The sequence below is a fragment of the Camarhynchus parvulus genome, chromosome 5, assembly GCF_901933205.1.
Source record: "Camarhynchus parvulus chromosome 5, STF_HiC, whole genome shotgun sequence".
Classification (NCBI taxonomy): Eukaryota; Metazoa; Chordata; class Aves; order Passeriformes; family Thraupidae; genus Camarhynchus; species Camarhynchus parvulus.
Window position 1 is genome coordinate 52,954,573 of NC_044575.1, and position 24,217 is coordinate 52,978,789.

The 24,217-nt window shown below is 42.7% G+C and overlaps 1 protein-coding gene across 1 annotated transcript; it reads left to right on the forward strand.

Annotated features, from left to right (window-relative positions):
• The first annotated feature begins 5,688 nt into the window (after nucleotides 1–5,688).
• Nucleotides 5,689–13,887, forward strand: C5H14orf180 (chromosome 5 C14orf180 homolog). Its single transcript, XM_030950054.1, is given in 7 exon segments — nucleotides 5,689–5,706; nucleotides 6,425–6,506; nucleotides 6,509–6,655; nucleotides 6,658–6,779; nucleotides 9,036–9,162; nucleotides 10,927–10,953; nucleotides 13,685–13,887. Coding segments are annotated over 7 exon segments (726 nt in total).
• Nucleotides 13,888–24,217: the final 10,330 nt, after the last annotated feature.

A 24,217-nucleotide genomic window follows, 5' to 3' on the forward strand; every position in this document is an offset into this window, starting at 1 on the left:
CTTACTAATTAGAAAAACAAATATCATCATTAATAGACTTAACATTAATGTAAAGCAGCTGCCAATGACAGAGGGATTTGCCACTTTCTTTTTATAATCTTTATCATCCAATATCATCATCCAAATGCTTTCCAATTCACGGGGGTTTTTTACTCATTTGGGCTTTTGTTACACTTCAATCTGCTCTTTTCTCAATTTTTCTGTTCTTTCATGTCATTAATCTAATCTAATCCTCTTCCAAGGTGACACTACAAATGGAGCTCAAGTGCATTTACATCAGTGCCCTCAAATCATGTTATGTAGTTGCCTGTGTCTTGGTGCTTTGTGATTCCCTTGGCTCCTTCCCTTCCCATTGCTGTCAGCCCTGCTTGTTGCCCCTCACAGGGCCAGTTTGGCATTAATGGCTGCCAGGTTTCTCAAATCCTTTTTAGGGGAGGCACAGTGGCTTACAGAAGTCAATTGGAGTCTTTTGATACCTGGGATTAAGACAAAACCACTAATCCCCTTTTGAGGCTGTAACCTGCAGTCATCCTAGCTGGACTTCTCCTCAGGTCAAAGCTCACCAAGGAATGTGGGCAGGAAGCCCCAGTGAACACAACATCAAGCACAGAGTGATTACTGCTAAAATACAGCTCCTGAAGATAATTCCACTTTCCCTATTTATAAGGGGTTTTCTTTGCATGCCTTTTCTCTTTTATGCTAGCTCGGATGTCCTCCTGCTGGCAGTGGGTTTCTCCTAATTCATCTCATGGCTGATGGCAGCCCTGCCATCAACAGCAGCCCAAATGCTGTGGGCAGAAGTTACAGTTCCACTAGTTTTTGTTCATGAAATACAAAGAGTGTGTAACAAAAGCTGAATCAGAATGACCTCACTCACTCCAGCCCTGTCCATCTCCCACGTCCCACATCAACAGGACGGACTGATTTGGAATCAGTGAGCCAACAGCAGAAATTAGCATTTGGTTCCTTGGCAACTCCTTCTCAATCAATACATATTTTACATTTTAGATCCCAGTGACAGGATGATCAGAACAAATTATAAAATCTCAGGTGGAATAAACCTAATGGCTGTGGGACATTTCTAAAATAAAAATGCATGTTGAATCACAAATAATAGCTTGGCTGCAATCTCAGGAGTCTAATTATGAAATGGATGTGGAATCATTCTGTAATTATTTAGAAAGTTCATTTCAGCAGCCAGAAATTCTCTCTATGTTTACTATACATCAGCACAAGTCCTCTGTGGTTATTTGTAACATCTACCCGGAAAGACACATGAATAAGAGAGGCAATTTTAAGAAATGGAGACAGATTCATGCCTTTTATAAGTCAATGAACTCATGCCAGGAATAAATTGAGACCAAATTCCTCAACAGAGTTAAATCACTTCCAGTCAGTCCGAATAAAGCAGAGTTTGCTCTGCCCTGCAGCAGGGATGTTCTCACCACCATGCAAAACCCTGCAACACTTCTCCTCAGTGCTTCTATCTTTGTCTTAGAAAAGAGCCCAATTTAAAACAAGGAAAAACCTGTGCACAATATGGATTTTAAACTGGTGTCACAGCTCCAGGAACATGATCATCACTTTGAAGAATTTGCTACATGGTCTCCCTGTGCTCAGGACTGGTGACGCTGCACCTTGAATCCTGTTTCAGTTTTAGGCCACTCACTACAAGAAAGGCATTGAGGTGCTGGAACAGGTCCAGAGAAGGACAAAGGAGCTAAGGAGGGGTCTGGACAACAAGATTTATGAGGAAGCAGCTCCAGTTTTGACTGGAGAAAATTAGGTTTAGGGGAAACCATCTCCGTCCCTACAACTACCTGGAAAAAGATTGTAGATGGGGGGTGTTGGCCTCTTCTCCCAATTAGCAAGAAATAGAACAACAGGAAAAGGCCTCAGATTGCACCAGGGGAAGTTTAGATTGGACATAAGGAAAAAATTTCTTCACCAAAAAGTTGTCGAGCACTGGAACAGACAGCCCAGGAAAGCTGTTGGGTTGTGGTCCCTGGAGGTATTTAAAAGACATTTAGATGTGGCACGTGGGGATGTGGTTTAGTGGTGGCCTTGGCAGGACTGGGCTAACACTTGGACTCACTGACCTTAAAGATCTTTTCCAAGCAAAACAATCCTGAGATGCTACATCTGCAAATAGGCCATCACTCTCTCTTCAGAAGTGAGTTCTGCTGTGATGGATCAGATGGCCACATGCAGCAGCACCACCCCAAGCCAATTTTCACAAAGGTTAGCAATCCAGGCCCACAGGTCCTGGGTGAATGGCCCAGGTCTGCCCACCTGCATCCAAGGGGTACTTACAGATCTGTGTGACCATGAAAGCTTCCAGCACAGGGCAGTAATAACTAAAGGGCAAAGAGGTCCCACTGGGAGGGTAATCCTGTGGGTCCTTCACTGAGCACCACAGGGATTGTTGGTGCTGCACTTTTCATGGATCACAATCCACTTCCTTGGGAAAAAACACTCCTGGATTCACAGCTCTCTGGCCATCACAGGAACTATCAGATATACAGGAGGCAAAACTGATTGCTTTCATCCTGGCTGGCTACACACACCAAGTGTTCCCAGATCATCTTCCCATTCAGTGCTCTGTTTCCATTATGCTTTGCTGTTGATTTTTTTATCACCAACTCCATGAAAACGCCACATTTTGGATTGACCGACAGATAACAGATTAATCATGATCCTTCTGGATGTGGAATGGAAACATGCAGTCCAAAGAGCTGATTTTTGTCCTGAGGCTGGGATTTACACAGTGCTTTCTTTAATGGAAGGTTGAGGAGAAGAAATGGTGCTGTATGACATCTCATGGGTGTCCCAGAACTCTCAGCAATAAATCTGTTTCTCCAGAGGCAGAAAAAGGAAGGAGGCAACAGCCAATTATACTCTGTGGGGCAATTTGCTGTTTTATTTCCTGATGTACTCCCTGACTAGTGGAAAATCACTCTTGGCAAACACAAAACTTACCCTGCTTCCAAAAGGTGCATCTCTAAATTATTAATCAAGAGTACACAGAACCGCGAAAGGTGGAATACTGAACAAAGGCTCAATTGACACCCTGGAAGTTGAGGAAGATATGGAAGACTCCCCTCTAATTTATTTATTCCTTTTCTGTTCTGTTATCCTGATATGCTGCTTCCAGTTACCACTGCACCCCACACTGTATGGGATTACGTGATTTTGTTTTCAGATTGTTGGAGATAAAGTTACTTCATTATTAATATATATGCACTGTGCATATCCATAAATATTGAATATATACCTGTGTGTGTGTGTAAACCTACTGCAAGTGTTAATAGTTAAGATAAACGAAGTCCATTATTGCAATGAGTGACTATTTCTATGACCCTATTTGCAATAAAAGCAGATTCAATGATATGAGAAAATTGCTAGATTTCAGAATAATTGAACCAGGCCAGACGAATCCCCACAAAGGCATCATTTACAAAGTACTTTGCTTGTCTAAAATATTTATTCCCACAGAAGGAAATGGAAAAAGAGTTCATATGGTTACACGGCTATCCTCTGAGTGTAAAATTGTTTTATCATGTTATGTTTATTTCCTAGACATCTTCCACTGAGGTATTGCAGAAAAAATACTGGCTGTGCAGTTAATTCCTTTGTGTGGACTGTTCATATTTATTCTCTGGGAAGTCAATCATGTTTTGTTTAGGCATGTTTTGTTTTTCTGCTGAGCAAACACTTAAGCAACCCTTTTCTTGTAAAAACTTATTTGCATATACAATGTGCACCATTCAATGTCAGTGCTACACAGAGAGTTGAAATGTTTTTGCTTTCTCTCCTATGTACCATGGGAAGTTGTGGATTTCTTGATTAAAATGTTGGTGTTGCTCTTTAAGACTGCATTATGTTGTTCGTGTTTAAGGGCTACATCAGTAGTTATAGATAATTTTAGTTTGTCTTTTCTTGAAAGCCTGGATAGATTTTTACTATTAAATGTTCACAGCAAAATGATTCCAAGCAATCTACAGACAAAGAATTACTCCCAGCAATTATCCACTGAATAAATCTGAATAATGAATACATTGACAAAAGTCAGTATCTATTTGTGAACAATTAGCTGAAAGAAATAGAGGTGACACTCACAAGCTAAATAATTCATTTATGAATTATTTGTCCAGCTTTGTTTCTGATGTACTTTGCATGAAATGAGATCAAATCTTAGATGAAAAATTACTTTAGAAGGAAGGGCAATATTAAAGGAAATTCTTACAGCTTTTAATGCAGAAATCACCCCATTATAGTAACTATTATTTATTATCAGTGATTTCAGAGGCTTAAGTTATTTTCCTGGATTCTTTTACTTTAAGCATAGGGTTGTGTTTTATTCCTAACATATATCTAATTTTAGGTTGTTAAACTACAATCAAAAGCACTTAGTACGAATGGAACTGTCCCAGTCATGAGATTTGAACTCCTGACATCTTTATCCACTGAAACTTGAGTGCCCAGGTAACTACTAATTATTCAAGCATTTACAACCATTACTATCAATATAATTAGCACATCTTGAGATAAAAGTGAGAATGCCACGATGAAATTATCATCTCTGGCATTTAAATAGCAATCTTTCATGAAAACATTTATAAGCTGTCCAATTATTCTTCAATCAAATGAATCAAAAACCTGTTTACATTTAAGGGGAATCTAAAACTGAAAAGAAATTATTTCTGGCATGAAAAATTATAAATGTTGTCTCCATATGTCCATTTCTTGAATACAACAAATCCCATCAACTTCTGCATTGGTGGTTTTTTGGTTGGTTTTTTGGTTTGGTTTTGTTTTGTTTTAATTACCAAAGTATCTTTTACCAAATACTTAGAAAACTGTAAAACCTTCCTTTGAACAAAGCCAGGTTCAGTGAAAAAAACATGAACCAGGTTTTTCATTCAGATCTAAAAGCTGACAAGTGCATTACTCTACTCTGCAGGAATAAGAGGCTGCACAAGACCTTATGTGCCTTAATAAAAATAAATAAGACAATTCCCATGGACAAAGCCAAAACTAGATGAGGACTAGACTTTAACTTCCTAATCCCACCTTCATCAGTTTTGCTGGCCAAAGCAGGCAGGTAAATTCCTTCTTACATGAATTAGTAGTAAGTGACTTTCACAACAGGAGGAAGGAGGAGCCAGAGAAGCCAGGGACCATGGTTTGACAGGTTTTGTCACTTTTCTGTCTAGGATCTACTATGAACAAAATTTTAAAGACTGTCTTTTCCCCACCAAAAGCCATCTTAGATTTCCTGAAATAACATCTGTGGAACACTTGCAGGACACAGCAGAGAGGGGATTTTGGAAGCATTTCACAAGGCCTGCAGCTGTGAGCTGGTTTCAGCATGAGGAAAAGCCCTCCATCACCCCAATGCACAGGAAAGAGAAGGTAAGGTAACTCTCTTCAGGGGGCTTTTAGATATGGTGCATTCAGTGGAGAGCCCTAGACCAGCACAATCTATTCCTCTCCACATGGATGCTGATGTCACCAAGGACAGGCTTGAGGACAGTGCACCCATGCAGAGGCTGAGCTGCAGGAGGGCAGCAAGTCCTGAGGGGTTTGCTGACCCCACATCAGCCTCAGAAGCCTCCTCTGCTGCTCTGGCCCAGTTTTCTCTGGGGGAGGATCCCACCCCTTTCCATCTACTCACCCATTCCCCAAATGCCTGAAAGGAAGCGAGTAAGTAGTGAAGCCCAGAGAGGAACTGTGCCCTCTGGTTTCCAGTGCCAGTATGAGCATCTTGCCACCCTCTCTGCCCTGCAGAGCAAGGCCCAGCCTGAACATGACTTGGAAATATCCATCCAACCACCTGCTATAAAATCAAACCATGTACATTACACATGGCGCTGCAAATAAATAGCTCCATGGAAAGAAAAAGAAAAAAAGAAAGCACAAGCTTGTGCTTGCAGGGACAACAAACCAGTATATTTCAGCAATCATGGCAGGTATTTCTAACAAGAAATTCTATATTTGATGATGCCCAGCCTTCAGTATTTGACAAGGGACTGTTAAAGCCTCTTGAACAGTAAATCACCTCTCTTTCTATCAATAATCTTATTATGAGTAGAAATGTCAAATGTTTAAATCCCACTTTATTACTATAATAATGAATTTAATTTGTAAAACATATAAAGTGAGGCCATAACTGTTCTGGAGGGAGATATCTGTCATCCCACTATATTTATATAATTTGCTGGTGACTTTACCCACATATTTTGAACAGAAGAAGGATTAAAAGCAATCCCACTTGCAAGGCTTTTGTGATTGGGAATGGATTCTGGAAAGGAATCCAACATGATCACAGAAATGCAGAAATTGCTATTTAAAAAAACCACCCCCAATTCACATTCAGGCAGAACAAACACGTAGGTGTTTATCTGTGACTTGCTCCACTCAGGCCCTCTCCCGCTGCCAGAGCAGCCCTGCTTCCAGCTGCACAGCCAGTATTATCACTGGGTGCTATTTTTGGCTCCTGAGTACATCTCATCCTTCCCACACCAGCCCTGGTACAAAGGACACAAACTCTTCTTCCCCCTCCTCATCCTCCTCTCTGCTCCCGGCTGTGCGGAGCCGCTGCCGGCTCCGTCCCCCTGCTCAGGGATCTCTGGACACTTTTCCCTGCTCCTTCTCAGTTTCTGGGCAAGAGGCTTTCCATCCAAAGCTTCATGTGGGAGGCTTCATGTTGGCATCCAGAGTACATGTCCCAAATATGTCCAGCCTCACGTCCTGATCCTAGTGCCAAAGAGCTGCAGGTAAGTCATCTTCTCATGGGGGATGAAGTCCCTGCATGCAGTGCCTGCAGCTTGTTACAAATGGGTTGTTTTAGGGCCATACAATTGCCCAGCTATCACTTTGGTAGGTTTCCAGCTCTTGTCACAGTATGCTAACACCAGATTTCTGTCTGAGGGGGCAGTGTTTTGTTCGTTCTGACAATGTGTAGCTTTGATTTCTGTAAGCTATTAAAGTCTAGTGAATATCATGAAATCACTTCCTTTTTAAGGTCTTCCTTGGCTAGGTGCTATCCAACCAGCCAGTTGTTTCATGTTTTTCTCTTCTGATGCGCTGTCTCTGCTAAGTGTTTGGAAAAGCTCATATGGGCAACAGCTGCACTTGGAGTTATAAATCTCTTCAAATACAAGGTTCAGTTTCCTTGGTCGTGCCATAGGAGAAGCCCTTATAGCTATAACCACCCCCAGCCTGAGCTAGGCTGTGTCTCCCTAAACCTGTTTCATTTTACACAGAGTAATCAAATATTCATTATGTGAGTAAGTGAGTGTGTGGCTGTTGCAGAGGGATTGGGGTGTTCACCTGGCAGATGAGAGACCCTGTTCCCAGTGACCGCTCCAATGAATATTTAAGTATTACATATTAAGTATTCATTGGAGCAAGGATAGGAGCAGGCTTCTGCCACCCCCAAGGGAGCACCCAAACACGAGGCTGTAAAGTCATTCTTTCTTTCTTTCTTTAGCTCAATGAATATTTAATTATTCAAGGCCAAACAAGACAGCTCCAGTGGCAGAGACTGAGATTCCCTGCTCCCGTGTGTGCACCATAACCCTGATGATGAGGGCGTGTATTTAGACATAGCTTTGTATTTCTTTGGACTCAGAAAGAAGTGAAATCCAGGTTTTCCATAACATGAATGGGACTTCCAGCTTCTTAGCTGATGAATGAGCTTCAACACACACTGTCCCCAGTCATGAGACAAAGGTGATATGACCCCAGGTTCAGAGAAAGCATCCTTATCAGTGATGAGATTGGTTTTATGAATCTCTCAGGAGAAGGGATCAAAGACATTCCTCACCCCATGGCAGTTCCTGCTGGCTATGTAATATGCCTTCTGAGGTTATCCAGAATGTGATGTGTAAGAAAACTATTTATCCCCTTTACTCTGGGGTCTGACACCCCCAGATTGCAGTCACTGGGACCTAATCCTGCTTCTGCAGTCCAAGGAGTGGGTGTGTAAAATGGTGAGCATGGAGAAAGCATCCAACAAGAAAAGTCAAGGCAATGGCATTTGGGTCAAAAAAAGGACAAAAGCACATAATTGAGGAGTAGAAAGATTAAAGCAAGAAGAAGAATTGAAGTAAGGAGCATGCAATCACTGAGTGGGGGAACAACAAACAAGGGGGAGAAAAGGGAACAGAGAGAAATCCAGAAGAAATAATAACCTTTATCTAGCAGAGGAACAGAGGGGAGAGATGGAAAGGGCTAGAGAAGATTACTTCAGTCTTAAAATAGAATGTTAAGAATCTCTACCTCTCACTTTGAAAAGCAGAAAAATTGCCATCTGCTCTCTACTGCCACAGGACAGCGATGTCTGAATCAAGGTTCTTTGGATTCACTTTGGGCAGTTGACTGTGGGAGCATTCCCATGCAGAGCAGTGAGTTATTAATGTTATTGAAGCTCTCTTTCTTGTAATTTCAAAGAATCCACAGCATTATGATTCTGTTGTCAAAGACTAAATGTGGTTTCCAAGCAAAAACCAGAGCAACATGATAATTGTTATATTGAAATACAGATAAATTACCTTCTTGTACCCATCAGGAGTGTCCAAAACCAAGTGAGCTGCACAGTCCCAGTTGTTGAAATGATAATGCTGCATTCTGAATGGAACTGCTTAGCTCAGAACATTTCAAAGGTGCTCCAAATGATATGGTTCATATATTTCATATCACATTTATGTTCTTCTAAGAGCAGCCCAAGGCTGTTGAGCAGCACCTTCAGCAAATATTTGTTACAATTTAGAGAAATCCTTTCTGAACGTCCATTGCTTTAGCTATCCTTTCCCCTGAGAATACAGCTTTAGAGTACTGCAGATCTATGGCAATGTAGGAATATCCCTTTTGTTTGGCTGTAAATATGTCAGTGGTCTGTCCAAGCAGAGGTGTTACACATCATGTCCTTCGAGGGACACGGTAACACATCCACCAAAGATCAAAACTTCACCCAGATGCTTCACCCTGTTTGAATGGTCACGTGTTTTGTGTTTTGCTCAACTCTTTAGACAGATGACAGCAGCTCTCCTCCTTCCATACTGAGGAAAAGGCCACCTGTGGACCAAGCTGTGGGGGAGAGGCGGAGAGCAGAGAGAAGGGTTCGATTCCGTGAGCCAGAAGAAGTCATTGAACATGGTATGCTCAAGCTATCAGGAATTTTGCCATGACCTTTCCAGCTTTTAACATCCACTCTGTCTGGGCACATCAGCTTCCCCCTGTGATGATTTGTGATTTTCAGCTCAGCACAGAGCAGAGGATGGATGATGTTTGCTCTGTGCTCTGCAGAACTGCATCTGGTCCATCGCCTGCCTGCCCTGGGATGGACAGGGATGGACAGGCTCCTGCCTCACCCTCAGCTGCTGTCACAGTGACTCCTGAGTCAGCCCCACAGGGGTCATTGTACACCCTGGGCCTGGCTGGGCCCCAGGGCTTCCCCAGAGCAATGTTTCCACTCAGACCAAATTTAAACATAATTATGTCACTGTGGGTAACTAGGATGCCACAGAATACAACAGCAGAGGTCTGAGCCCAGCAGCCAGGATGTAATAACTTCTGCCAACAGAGGCACCCAAGGACTGACACAGCTAACAAAACCTCTGGTCTTTTCCTTCATGAGCCAAAATATTGCAAGTAGGTCAGCTGGGAGTGACCTTCAGCAGAGGTCTGGCACAAGGATCCAGTTTGCACTTGTGCACATGGTGTATGCCATACCAAATAATAATTGGTGTTACCTTCTGACTTTCCCAAACCCATCCAAAAAAGAAAATTGTATTTATTAGTATAGAACTAAAATTATATGGGTTTGATATGTCAGTTGGTCAAAACACAGGTGACAGAATGGTAAAATTTCTGTCAGCCCCCTGTTTGGACTGCTACAGTTTCTGAAAATAAGGCTTGGCATCTGCTGTGTCTATAAACAGAACTCTCACTTGTTTGGCAATGCATTGCTTGGGAGGATGCCTCCTGATGCATGGAGGGGAAGCTGTTTCTTGATAAGCTTGTTGACATGGCCTGGGCTTTCCCACCAAAACTGAACTCCTGGAGAGGCTCAGTGAGTCAGCCCTAAATTCCTCAAAGCTCATCTGACTGCTCAAGAGCAGGATTCTGATGGGAATTAACAACTCCCTCAGCTCTCTGCCAGAGTCCATGCCCCACATCAGCACTGGGAATCCTGCAGTCAGTGCAGCCCAGGGGACCAGGCTGGTCTCCCCCTGGCTCTGGCTTCAGCAAAGCCACGCTGGAACTCATACAGGGAGCTGCAAGCATGGAGAAGACTCTGAGACTCTTTTTCATGGAGACATGAGAGATGTTCCAACCCATAATTAGTATTCTCTGTTACAAACAGTCTGTGATTTAGATTATTTGCTGTTTGTCCATACACTATTACTCACATTAAGGCTGGTAAAATGAAGGTTTCTGGCACCACTGAAATTTTTCCATTTCCAGTCCAGGACTTTTCATCCTGGATCGTGTCTGGGCCTGGCTGCCAAGCAAACACATTTCCAGGATATTGTTGATGAAAGTTAGTCTGACAGTGCTTTCTTAACTTTCATTCTTTCAGCCTGCTGGTCTAAATACTTTCCTTTCTAGGAATTATGTGCCATAGGGAGGGGTTTTAGCAGAGCTGTTTCCTGACCTCCCTGCAACAGCAGCAATCCTGCCTCTGAATTCTCTCACTCAATAATTTTTCCTCACTTTCCTGAAGTGCACCTGCATCTTTGCATGTTTGCATGGATTGGGTAGGTCCTCACCCAGAGCCAAAAGCAGTGTAAGAGGTTGCCCAGCATCTCCAAGGTGACAGGCAATTTCAGAGACACTGCTTGGTCCTGGCTTTTCTTGTTCACCTGCTGCCAAGAGACCTTTCCAGGCAAGTAAAAACATTTTCATTTTGTTTTCCAGTAATTTCCTGCTGTGACTACGTAGTGGGTAAGTAGAATTTTTCACATTATAACTGTGAGCCATCCCTAGCATTAACCTGAGTTTGCTTTTGCAGCTGGTGGGATGCACTGTGCAAATACACCCTCCATAGGCACAGCAGTTTGCGTTGTCAGTGGTTGCTGCTTTTTCTTCTCAGCATAAGCAGCACAAGGTGCTGATGAGGTCTGGTGCAATTTTAAACAAGACATCTAGTAAGACAAATAGTGGAAACAAAAATTAAATCCCTGAAGCTATTTTTAATTTAAATATCATTAATATATTTTATGGCATTCGAATAGGTGCGGGTTTCTCACAAAGATATGCAGGGAAAGCACCCCAAGCTAAACAATAGTTCTCCCTGCTGAGTTTTGTATGAGGGGAAGAGACAATTCATTTATATGCTATCAGCAGGGTAGAAATAATAAAAATAATCAGGTTTTTTCTGATTTTTTTTTTGAGGTCTGGCAGCCTCACAGACCGCCAAGCAAATGAGTGTATGTGGATATTCTGATGATGGTGATCATTTCTAGAGGCCCTGGGCAACATGCAGCCCCTGCTGTAGGCAGGGAAGGGGAGAGGGGCACCTATACATGTATTATATACACACACAGAGCTGTAGTTTTGGGAGGACAAAAAGCCTCTCAGGGATTTGTCCCCATATCCCTCAGCTTTTGCTCTTGTCCAGGAATGGAGGCTGTATGCTCATGACAATGGTGGCATCATCTAGGGCTGTTACTGGGCTGGAAACAGGGTGCTGCAGCCAGAAAGGCAAAGATCAAATATTCTTCAGGGCATAGTGGAAATGTGTACCCAAGGCAGGAGCTGAAACAAAATCTCCTGTATTCAGGTCCAGTGCTCTTCTCAGATGAGTTGCCATGAGACTGGGCACAGGTCTGTGCTCTTCCAACAAGCAATTTAACTAACAAATTTAAGCATTAAATTTCTAATTGTAATCGAGAAAAGCAAATTTGATTTTCAACACCTAAATGTAGTGATGGGCTGAAGCTGTTGTGAGCATAGCTCATCACAATTTTGCAGGTGGAATTGCTCTTCTGCATTATTTCCTTCTGTTCATAGATAGAACATATTTCATAACTGAGAGGATATAAGGAAAGCTCAAGTTTACATTTGAGATCACCCAGAAATTTCACATGGAAAGTAACTTTTTAAAAGTTGAAACAGGTTACAAGCACTTCATATGAAAGGGTTGATGTGAAAAGCTCTTCAGCTTCCACAGGAAGGTTTCTCTGCTGCCATGTGTGCTCATCAGCCAAGCCCCACATTGGAAAAGGCAGGTGGAGCACCCAGTCAGGAGCTGTAGCCTGTGGTGTGGGAAATCTCACAAGGGAAACACCAACTCCCAGCTCACAAATCTCTGCAAAACCAGAAAGTGGTGAGCAATTCCCTGGCTAAACACCTTCATATCAACCCTGCATAGAATAATGCCAAACACGCAAATTTATAAAATCTGAAGCCTGCACATGGATAATTTGAAAACAGAAAGAAGGGCTAAATTCAAATGAATAAATTACTTGCTGCAAATAATTCACTCAGGCCTATTATGGGACATTGATTTGGTTTCTGGTTAGCTATAAAATGACTGCCTATTAACATTTTACCTTCTCCCCATACACTTTTTGATACATTATTATGTGTTTCTGGCTTGGTTTTATGACTTTTACCTTCCTCTCTGTACATCTGTGTGACAGTTTAATTGACTGGTGTGTATTCCAGGGCTCGGAGTAGAAGCTAATTTAAATATGTTACAGCTAATGTTGGCCCTTTACCCATAATAATACACTCCACATTTTTATCTCCTTATTGATTATGTGCATATGGCAGGAAAATAGCTGCACACTATGGGTTTTATTCAGGCATGAATTTGGCTTTATACTGCATGTTTAATACTCTAAGTGCTTTATGAAATAGTGCCGAGTGTGCAATGGCCATGCAGTCAGAGAGAGCAGCCAGGGCTGAATCAAAACTGGATCCCCAAGGCCCAGGGATGGATACACACAGGCAAGGACTGAGACACAGCTGTCAGCAGGCTGAATGCAGCCCTCTGATATCCACATACGTGCTGTGCCCAACCTTTAAACACATTTGAAAAATATTTTGAAGGCAGGAAAAATCTTTACAGTATGCTCTTGCTGAAGAGCAAGTGCAGAGGATGTTGTGGTGTAATTAGCACACAAAGCACTCTGAGAGTGGTTCAAACTGCCATAGCTTTCTGAACATGCCTCTTGGTTAATGGAGCCATGTTTGGGTTCTTCCCATAATTAGCAGGAGTCCCAAACAAGCTGACTTAACAGGGAAAGGGACAGAAATCTATAGCTTCTCTCTTTTATGGGGCATTTGTGAACATTAAATAATTAGACCAAGTAGCTTCATATTCTCCTATCATTCAACTTAACATTTAGGGTAAAGGTATAAAAAATAATTGCTGTAGGGGAAGTTGAGATCATGCATTAGCTATGCTAATCCTGTTCTTATTGTATATAATTAAACTCTTTAAATGCTCCATTAGATGATATCTTTCATACTCACCACCTTCCATCAGGAGGTGTGACTCACTATCACTTAACTGATGCCTAGAGAAGTGCTCACCACCAGAGCCCTCTGTACCCTGCTGCTGCCACAAAACTGGGACAAAGGCATCAGCAGGGGATCAAATTTGGGAAGCGTTTAAGATAGCACTAAAATAATGCTGCTTCCTTTTTTTCTTCTCATCACCGTTCAGCAGATGACAGGACATCATCTGGATTGCCTGTGCTCCTGTGGCTCTTGTTTTGTGCAGTGCTGATCCTTGCTGTGAGTCTCTACTTCACCAGCATGAAGCAAGATGTCACAGTCCTGGAGGAATTTCAATCCCGACTCGTCATATTCTTTCTGCACATAAGACACGTTGCTCAGAGGTGCTGGACTTGGTTTCTGAGGCAGTAGCAGCATCCTCCAGCCTGGCACTGCTGAGAAACATCAATGCAAAGCTCCCAGCCTACTGCAGCCACATGCAAGGAAAGCATGAGCATCCACCTCAAAGAGCAAGGAAATCAGCCCTGCTGTGCACCATCCAGCAAACACTTTGTTCTCCTTTTTCCTTCTTTGTTGTCTTTCTTTGTTTCACATCAATGAACATTCATACTAATGCCTTGAGGTCCCACCAAGCTCATGCTCCTTCACCCTGAACAGCAAACAAGTATCTGGATTTGGTTACCCAGAGTTTATCAGCTGCTGATATGAGCAGCAAAAGCAGAGAGAGAAATACATCAATCTGTGCAGGCAGCAGCAAACTCAGAAGAAAAGTCTTGTGAGTCTCAGGTCAAGACTTCAGATACCAAATCATCTTTCTCCTCCAGTCTCCAAAGAATTATTCTGCAAAGGGTAAAATAAAGCTGAGCTATTGCACAGACACTGCTCTGGTGGCCAAAGGCTTGGCAAGCTGCTATATTTATACACCTGAAATGATTATTAGTAAAATCCCAGCAAATGGCTTTCTTATTTCCTTTCATGCATTTTATTCATCCAGGGGCAAAAGCTGGTTCTTAATGCTTCACTTCACTCCCAGTTGTGGAAAAGAACATGGAAACTCATTAAAACAGAAAATAGTTTATTTGCCTAACATAATAAATAGCAGCATTGAAACCCAGGTTAATCATCACAACAGTAGTTTAATTCTCTGGGTTTGATTCAGTCCTTAAACCCCAGAGGCTGACATGCAAGATTTATGATAGTGCTTGTATTCAGACAGAGATTATGCCTGAGTATCCAAGGCCTTATATCATGATAATATGGACTGCTTATGAAGGTGTTGGATGCACAGTTCCTTTATCATTGTCCCACCATGCTATGCATTTCTCTGAAGGAAGAAATCCTTTTAATGGAGATCATGTGAAACGGTGCTCTGGGTGCCTGAGAGGAGAACAAATGACTGCAAGTTCTTGAGCTTCAAAGAACCAGCACAACCAGCTTTTTATATCTTAGATTCTGCTCAGCTAGCATGTGATGTGTGCTTGGGTTTATTTTGTATGGTAAGATTGACATCAAAACCTCTAAGTAAAAGAAAAAGGGGGAAAAAAGGGGAGGTGAAAACTCTGCAGAGAAGATGAAGAGATGTCTACAAGACCTTGGCTTATATCCTCCCTGCCATTGCAACCATCAAAAAGAAAAAATGGTGCTTTATTTCTAGGTTGTTTTTTTTTTAAAGAGGGCCATACATCTGCCCCAGCAACCTTCTCCCAAGCAGCCCAAGAACTTTAACCAGGAGAGGATAAACAGGAACACAACCTGCAACCTTCTCTCAGGAGAAGAGGGGGCAGCAGCTTGATTGAGAACAGGTCAGAAAAATTTCAGCCCAAGACAGAAAGAAGTGCCTTCAGTGGCTGCTCTCCTGCCTCCCCTAAGCTGTCAAAGCCACAGGCAGGCATTGGACACAGCTGGCCTGGGAAGCAGGGATTGCTCTGGCCTGGGAAGCAGAGGGTGCTGCAGGAGCAGGGTTTGCCCCAGGGGCTGTGTGCAGATCACTCAGTACCCCAGCTCAGAGGGTCAGTCCCACCCCTGCCTCCCTCCCTTCTACCCTGCCTCAGCCCTGCTGTTCAGGTAATAAAGAAGAAAGGTTTTAAACCTGTGTGCTGGTGAATCTCTGGGGAAAAGGTTTAGATTGGTACCTGCAGGGCCAGAGGGGTGATTTTGACTTCTGTTTGCATTTTTTTTGAATGCTTGTGATCTTTTTAATGTCCAGGTTGAAACTCTGACAAATCAGTGGTGTTTCTTTCTGGCTCTGGGCTGACTCCTCTTAGGACTGTGAGGGAAAATGTGGGGGTGGTGTGAGGACCATCCATGTGCTCACCTTCCTGCACAGCTCCCCAGGGCATGGACAGAGGACCACCTTTACACTGAGCCTGCTACAAAAGGAAAATGTCCACATTCCTCTTGCTGGGGCACAATTTATTGGTGTGAGTGAGAACTGCTATCACATCTGGGCTGTCATGGATATTTAGCAGAGGAACAGCTATTTTTGGCTTTTGTGTTGGCTCTGTTTGGGACTGTTTTGGCCATGGGAAAAGGCAGCACTTGAGTTATCTTGAAACCACTGTTGAGGTCTCACCATGGCTTTACAAGGTCTCCTGGGTCAGGATTGTTTACTGTGCTCAGTCAGATACTTGGCAGGCAGCAGAAAGCCAAACTAAAAATGCCTTGAAGCCAGAAGGTTTGAAATAAATGAAGGCTAAAACCTGTTTCTGGCAGAGCAGTGGCATCTTGTAGGTGAAGAAACTGAAGCTAAGAAAGCCATTGCATGTGGGAGTGAATGAAGTGGGTCAATAACATGACTGGGAATAGGAGAAAAAACTCCATTCCTGGGCCTGCATTTCTTTACTGCTGCACAACACCACTGTGGACTTATCTCTTTTATTTCCTTCTCACAGTGAAGCTCTTTTTCCATTCATCCATACTGCTTAAACACACACAACTCCCTTTCCCTCTCTGCTCCTTCATTCTTTAGCTATCACAGCTTTATCCTCAACACTGGATGTGATTTCTCCTTATTCTTGTTCAACGGTGTTTTTTCTGGGTGTGACACCTTTAGGAGTTTGGCTCTCTAAAGTTACATAACATTATCTGTGTTGGGTAATAATCCCCTTGCTGGCCATGCTGGGCAATATTTCAACTCCTGAGAATTTCCCAATAGAGGTAAAAAAGAGAAAGAGTACATAATTTATTGCAAAAATTGGAGATGCTCACCTGAATTCACACTGGAGCCAACCTGGTGAATTGCTTCAGAAGTCAAAAGTGCTGCAGCCAACCAGCTCTGGGCAACGGTGTAATGAATGCAATTGTACTGTAAATATATGAATTGTAAATGGCTGTGGTTTAGATAGAAAGGGCTGGAAGAGGGAGTGATGTAGGACAGGGCCCGTGGTGCAGTTTTTGAAGCAGACAGTGGAAGGAGGCATTCCCAGGAGCAGTGTCAGGGCGGCAGGAGACAAAGGGCAGGGGAGAGCAGCAGGTCTGTGCATGACAATGAACTAATGGCAGTCCCTAGGGGTAGAAGTGCTGCTTGAATTCCCTGATGCAGGGAATATGTAACTAACACACAGCAGAAACAAGCAGACCACAGCAGAAGAAGGGTAAGTGTTGTTTTGACAGCGTTCAGCACATTCCTGCAGTGTGAACGGATGGAGGGCAGCTGCCAACACCCTCTTCAGGCACATCGACAGCACCTGATTGCAGCAGCAGCAGTATCCATGCCCACAGGATCAGAGGAGATAGAAAAAGACTCAGAGAGATGACACTGGATGGTTTTGCATTAACCTTTTGATGCACTCAGCATTAGCACCAGTGAAAGGCAGTCCCAAAGGCTGCCTCGAGTCCCCTTCTTTCCCTTCATCTCTCCAGTCCTGATAGTCTGGAAATGAACCCATAGCAGCAATTGTAATTGTCATTCCTGCCTTTTGCCACTTAGAAACAAGCAGAAAGCTGGCAGCTTGTGACTATAAATGGGGGTTACCAGCTGCCCTCAAGGAATAACTTCAGGAACCTATAAGATAATAGTGTAGACTTGTTCCTTATTAATTCTTTGCTCCAAAATAGCTGTTGGGAACCTTTATGTCCACCTCTGAAGAGAAAGACTGATGCTACATGAAGGAAATTAACCAGCTGGCATTTGGAAAAATGGCCTGTTCATGCAGCCTGTGGTGTCCCCTTACATTTGGTAACAAACCAGCTGCATGTTGATACAGGACCATTTTCTCCTTGTCTCCAGTGGCATTAGGGTGAACTGCTGGAAGAGGATACCAAAAGGGCTCAGGCAGCTGAGCATGGTTGGGCATACCCTTAGCTACACAAGTCATGGCATGGAGAGGCTGGGGAATGACTACAAAGACTCTACCACTGACTTTGAGAATATTGTTTTTTTATCTTGTGTTGTAACAATTTAAACTCACCTTCAAAGAACAGGCACAGAAACATTGAATTTTCAAATAATTTATTTTTATATTTCACCAAATCATAAAAAGCCGATGCACCGTTCAGCAAAAAGCATCAATATGTAAAACACATTAACTCATTATCAGTAATGCTGGAGAGTACCACATACACTGAACCCAGTCCAGCTCCTACTAAAGCCATAGGAAACTCAGTGACTGCACTAGCAGAAGGAATGGATTCAGCATTTTTCTTTGCTGGGTGTTTACAAAGGGCTGTATTAAAATGCTAGTAAAAAGCTTCCCTTTTGAGACTGTATCAAAACAATAATAAACCTCACTCCCTTTCTGGTTTTTTCAAACACAAGCAATTAAAGCAGTCATCACACTGCAGAAGACCATACAAATAAACAGAGATAATATTCAAAACAGGCCAGGCTCTACCCTCAGCTTATGTGGACTGGTGTGGCTGCTCACAGGATAATCCATGTACACTGGTGAGGGATCTGCTCCTCAACTGCTTTCAGTGGTTAAACAAATTATGAAAAAGTGTTCTGTTTTCTCCCCAAATACTCACTGTAGGAACCTCTTAAGCAGCATTAAAAAAAAACTAAACATTTAAAATTAGATAATCTAGACTCTTATAAAGCTTTTCCCAGGTGGCTGTACGAGACAGGAGCTCATGAATTCATACATCAGAGGACACATATTTCAGAGAGGCTGAAATGCTTTCAGGCTCTGCACTGACTTACAGGCAAGAAAGATCTGCTTCAGATCTTTGCAGGTGGCACCACACAAAACCACTAAACCTTTTAAAACTATGGGTGCTAATGAGCTGTCGTCACACATGCCAACTCTACAGAGATTTGGGAACAGCCAGTCCTTCCCTGGGCAAGTCAAGGGCTGCACTGGACAAAGGGCCAGTGTAGGGTATCTGGATCTGCTTTCCTCCAAACCTGGTGGCAATGTCAGCACTTTTACACCAGATACCTGCACAGCTGGCACAGGTGGCTCTCCCCAGAAGCTGATTTTAGGTCAGCACATGCTTCAAGAGGATGCTCTGCAGTTTGTGAGGCCACATGAGCAGGTAGGGGCTGAGCAGGCCAAGCAGAGGCTGAAATCAGTGTCATGTACCACTCCCTCATGTCACAGCCCAAAAGCTGAAATCCCTCACAGGAAATGCACTGACTCCTCATTAACTATTTCTGTTCAGTTTGATGCCACTGTTGTGCACACCTCAGCTATCCTTGTCTCTTCATGAAGAAATGTGAGAAATAAGACCCAATCAGCTTGAGAGCAATAAAATCCTCTCTGAAGTTTGCAGGAATGTTTTTGAAGATTAAAGGATGCAGAGGGAGGAAACTTCAGTGGAACTGTTGGGGTGTTTTGTTATTTTCGTTTTGGTTATAAACATTCAAAAACCTCTCTGGAGTGTACTTCAGATCACAATATATTGATTCCTCAGTTGTGTAGCTTGGGCTGTTTTAATTAGGGTGTGTTTGACCAGAATTGCTCTGATACCATCAGCGTGCACTGGCTGTGGACCCCAGTGGAGTGGTCCCCTAGAGAAGGATTCTGTTGAGTACAGAACTTCTCAGCACCACTGAGCAAAGGGGCTGCCTGCTGCTCTCAAAGAATGTGTTTAATAAGGAGGCTGCCAGCAGCTTATGGAGTAAAATGCTGGACCCTGTTTCAACAACCATGGCTAAAAGTGTTGCAGCAGCCTAGAAAGTGGAATGGATTCACTGATGCAACCCAGATCCTGTGTGCTCCAGGAAGATGTGCTGTGTTTCAGACACAAACTGATGGACCTCACAGTGTTAATTGGGAGAAATAATTCTCTCTGCTGCAGGAGAGATGGGGTGAAGAATTCTGGACTGTGTAATGTGGGATAACATGACAGTTCTCAAACAGTTTTTTTTATGGTTTAACATAGCGCTCATTTAATTCCACCAGGTTCCTGGAGAGACTGGTGGCACCAGCCTTGGAAAGCTCCCAGAGCAACACATCACCTAAATCAGGCCTGGCTTATGTAAAGGGAAGGGTTCAGGGGCATGATCCAGAGAGGCTGAATGAGAACAGGGAAAATCCTTGACTGCTTTTCTTAATTTTTTGACAAAATTTTCCATAGAGACTGCAATTTTTTCACATTCATAAATACACTTCAGAGTCTGTATCCACAGGGGAGTCAGATTTGCCCAAATCTAGGGGAAAACAAGGGGAAAATAAGGAGGAGATGAAGAGTAGTTTAGTCTCAGACAGTTTACTCACTTGTGTGAGAAATCATCCAAGATGCCAACAGTACTTACAAATCATCATTCTCACCTCCTGGCAGGTTGGCTCAACCCTCACTTTACAACACAATCGAGTGGCAAGGGGGAACAAAATCTTCTCACATTGGGTTTCCACCACATACAAAAAATTCCAGCTATTTCAGTGAGCAGCTCTTGCTTCCAAGTAGTTTATCTCCTTGATAAACACCAGAGCCAGCACTTTAAATTATTGTTATTTAGGAATTTCAAGCCAAGTAGAAGAGCTCCAGCAGGAGGATTCAAGGGGGATCAAGGATAACCTTTCATGTCTAATGAATTGCTGTTGCTGTCTTTTTATTTTGGTGAGAAAAAAATAAATTAAAAATCCCAAACCAAAATTATATCATTATTTGACCAATGCAAAGTGCTATTCACACAGCACTTCTCAGGTACTTATGCCTGGTTTTTAGCAATGAGGACTTTACAGCAAGCTAATAAGCATTAATTCCTAAATCCTTTAGCTGTCTATGGAAATAGGATTTAGACTCTCACATGGATTCAGGTTTTTTTTCTCTACTGTGTGCAATAACAGTTCAAGCAGTTATAGTATCTGTGAGAGGTAGAGATCTTTAAGCACTGGGGTGAATACATTCACATTAATTTGTGTTTGCAATACCAGTTCAATTACACTCTTTGGCATGGACAAAAAAACTAAAGAGAAAGCATGGCTATGCTAATACTCTTCCTAACAACAGAATGGAAAGACATTATTCATAAAGTGCCTGCACTGAAATAAGCAGTACTTGCAATATCTTAAGTAAATTCTGTTCTAACCTCCTGTTTGTTCAGAAACAAAGATAGTTTTTCTGAGAGAGTGCAGTTCCCTTCTACATCAGGAGAGCATCAAAGTCCTATTTTCTATGCAGTTCTAACTCCATAAATCACAGAGTTGAATTTTGTCATTAAAAAAAAAAACACTTAGGTGCCTGCATGTGAGCACTAAAATACACCTCAGGATAGTTTTCCTCCTTCTTATGGAGGACAAAAATAGAAACATGTACTTCAAGGCACTAGTGCCATGAACAGAAATAGTTTGAAAACAATTTCTGTGCTTCTGAAGTTACATTAGCATTTTGTCACTGCAGGTAAAGCCTTCCTCTTTTCCCTGATTGCCTGACCAGAAGGAAAGGATATTTGTGGTCTCCAAAGCAAACATTCAAAGAGATAAAAATGGGCTCTTTCCATCAGCAAAGGAAATGGCCTGAGGCACAGATTTAGGATCTGGACACAGCCAGGATGCTCATTCACCCAAGGATACTTGGGTCATTGATACAGAAAAAAACCCAAAAAGTTTTGTCATAATCCAGATTGGTTTTTCACAAAGTACTGTCAGTCTTTCCAGTATAAATTACTGTCTGGATTTTTACTAAATTTATAATTTAAATGGCAAAAGCGATTTTACATGCAATATGTTTGAGAAGGCTTTGAAAAAGGGAGATGACAAAACCCACATACATCCAATATCAGATTTGTGTGCAACATGACTGTAAAGTGTGAGCTCCTCTTCCTTGCAACTCTGCTTCCATCCTGAACATTACCCAGGTTAAATCAGCAGTGTTCCATACTGGGGAGTGAAGCCTTGAAGGGAAATCTGACTCTGTTCTTAACTGGACTAATTTAGGCTAGCAGCAGGATGTTACTCAGATAAATGGGAGGAATTAAAACACCTGCAAACCTGCATTAGAAACTCATCTCAGCCTCTGGCAGGTTATGCATTGGCCAGTGCTTTCCTACTCTGCCCACATCAAATTCCACCTTTGGGTATCATAAAAACAATTGTCATTGCACAAGTCCCGGTGCTGAGTAAAAGGGAGTGTAGAAATTTAAGGCATTCTAACAACTACTCCAGCCAAAGCTGCTTGTTCAGAGAAGAACCTATATCCACATCACAGAGGAGCAGTGGAACTGGCATTTATCTGTGTGCATTGTACATACACAGAGAATGCTTTCATGACAAGGTCTGTACACCCAATCATCCATCACTGGTTATTATAACACCTCCTTTTTTAAGGGACCATAGGATCACTGCTATAGTACAAATGTGTCCTTCAGTTTTTACAGTAAATCATCATGCTCTTATTTTTGTGATTCCCATTGAAATTTCCTAGCTGAAAGATGCTTCATGAGTTAGTGGTATAAGATGTTTTGAGCATGAATGCACTCATGAGGAAGTTCTGTTCCAAAAGATGGCTGCAATTGTTTCTCCATTATTCAAAAAAAAAAAAAATAAACAGCACTGATCTAAAAGCTCAGATGACACTTGTTAGCTAAGATTCTTCTAGCCCAATGTGGACTACTGGCAGGGAATTGTTGGGGAATTTAACCACAGATGGTAGCCAGAAAATTTATTTTGTACAACAGAATAATAGTGTGGCAACAGCCCAGTGCCTTGGAAAGGCCACAGAGGTTTTTCCCCTTGCACCACATGGCAATAAATAAATACAAGTATAAGTACCACACAGTGTTCTAGTTCTTTGAATACAACTCTTGCTAGAGTGTTCCCTGCCTTTGGACATGGCAAATTAAAGGTATTGAAATGTCACAGAAATGCAAAATTTGACTCAGCCCCACGATGTGCTGGTGGGAAATGGGTGACTAAAATCAGGCATCAGAAATGTACAAAAGAGAGAAGTGCATGAGAGAGAGAACAGGTAGGTATGTGTGTGTGCATAAATTACACCACAGGTAGGTATGGATGTGTGCATAAATTACACCACAGGTAGGTATGTGTGTGTGCATAAATTACACCACAATTCTTACACATTTCCAGTTTGGCATCACCAGCTTGGCCCGAGTGCCTAAGCTTTAGGAGAAGAGCTTACAGAAAATTTAGTGCAAATAAAAAACACCAAGTGTGTCCAAAAACTGGGAGTTGCAGGATACCCTTCCTCCCCTTGGGTCAGCCAGAAAGGCTTCTCACTACATGCTCTGCCTCCTGACTCACACAGGGGCTTCCATCAAAAACAGCTTTGCTTTTAAGCATCACTGATGCTTGCCAGGGGGTACCAGCCTCACCCCACCTGGCCAAGGCAGGGAAGCTGTGAAAAACAAACCAACATGGGAAAGCTGTGAAAAAAAACCATCCCCATTCACATGGGACTCCTAGGAGAACTTCAGCCTCTTTTCATTTTGCATGGCAACTCCAAACCCAGGAGCAGTGTTTGCTGCATCTCATGGAGGTGGAAAGGAGGAAAAAGCCTTGAGACAGGAGAGGTAGAAGAGAGCATAAGCTCCAGACAGCCTCACCCACAAGCAGCATCCTCTCTTTCAGAAGCAGAGACAAGGCTTGGGTCCTGGTACCTCAGAGCAAGAACCACAAGAAGACATTGGTTATCTTCTGCCTTGTGGTTCTTCAAACCCTCAGGCAACACCAGGATGGGATGACCAGTGGATGACCAGTGGTCCCAACCCACACCTCACTTCAGCCTAAGCCTGATTTGGCATATACATAAAATATATTATACAAAGCAGCATCATGGTTCCACACAAGGAGTAAGGCATGCACTGAAGTAATTTGTGGGAAGAGACATCACTGCTGAATGAAAGTGAAACTGCTTTTTACAGCTGGAAATCTGGGGAAACTGGGAAAGCAGGCTAACTTACAAGACCCAAACTCTTCTTCAGGGTGCGAAGGGCATTCCCTGGCGAGGGACTCAGGTACTTGCAAGAGTGTATCTCCTACTAGAGACAGAGTAATTTAGGTTGGAAAAGGCCTCTAGGATCATCCAGTCAAATCATTAACCTGGCCCTGCAAAGGCCACCACTAAACCATGTCCCTCAGTGCCACATCCACCTTTCCTTTAAATACACCCAGGATGGTGACTCCACCACTTCCCTGGGCAGCCTGCTCCAGTGCTTGACAACCCTTTCAGTGAAGAGACTTAATATCCAAATTATTAGACAAAATGAATTTTTAAAAAGGCACTCTGACAGTCCTGATACCCGAATTTCAAATAGGCATTAATTAACTTGATCTCTGATTCCCTCTCCAGGAGTCCTCCTCTGATGTCAACTCCCAACTACAAAAAAAAAAAAGCCACT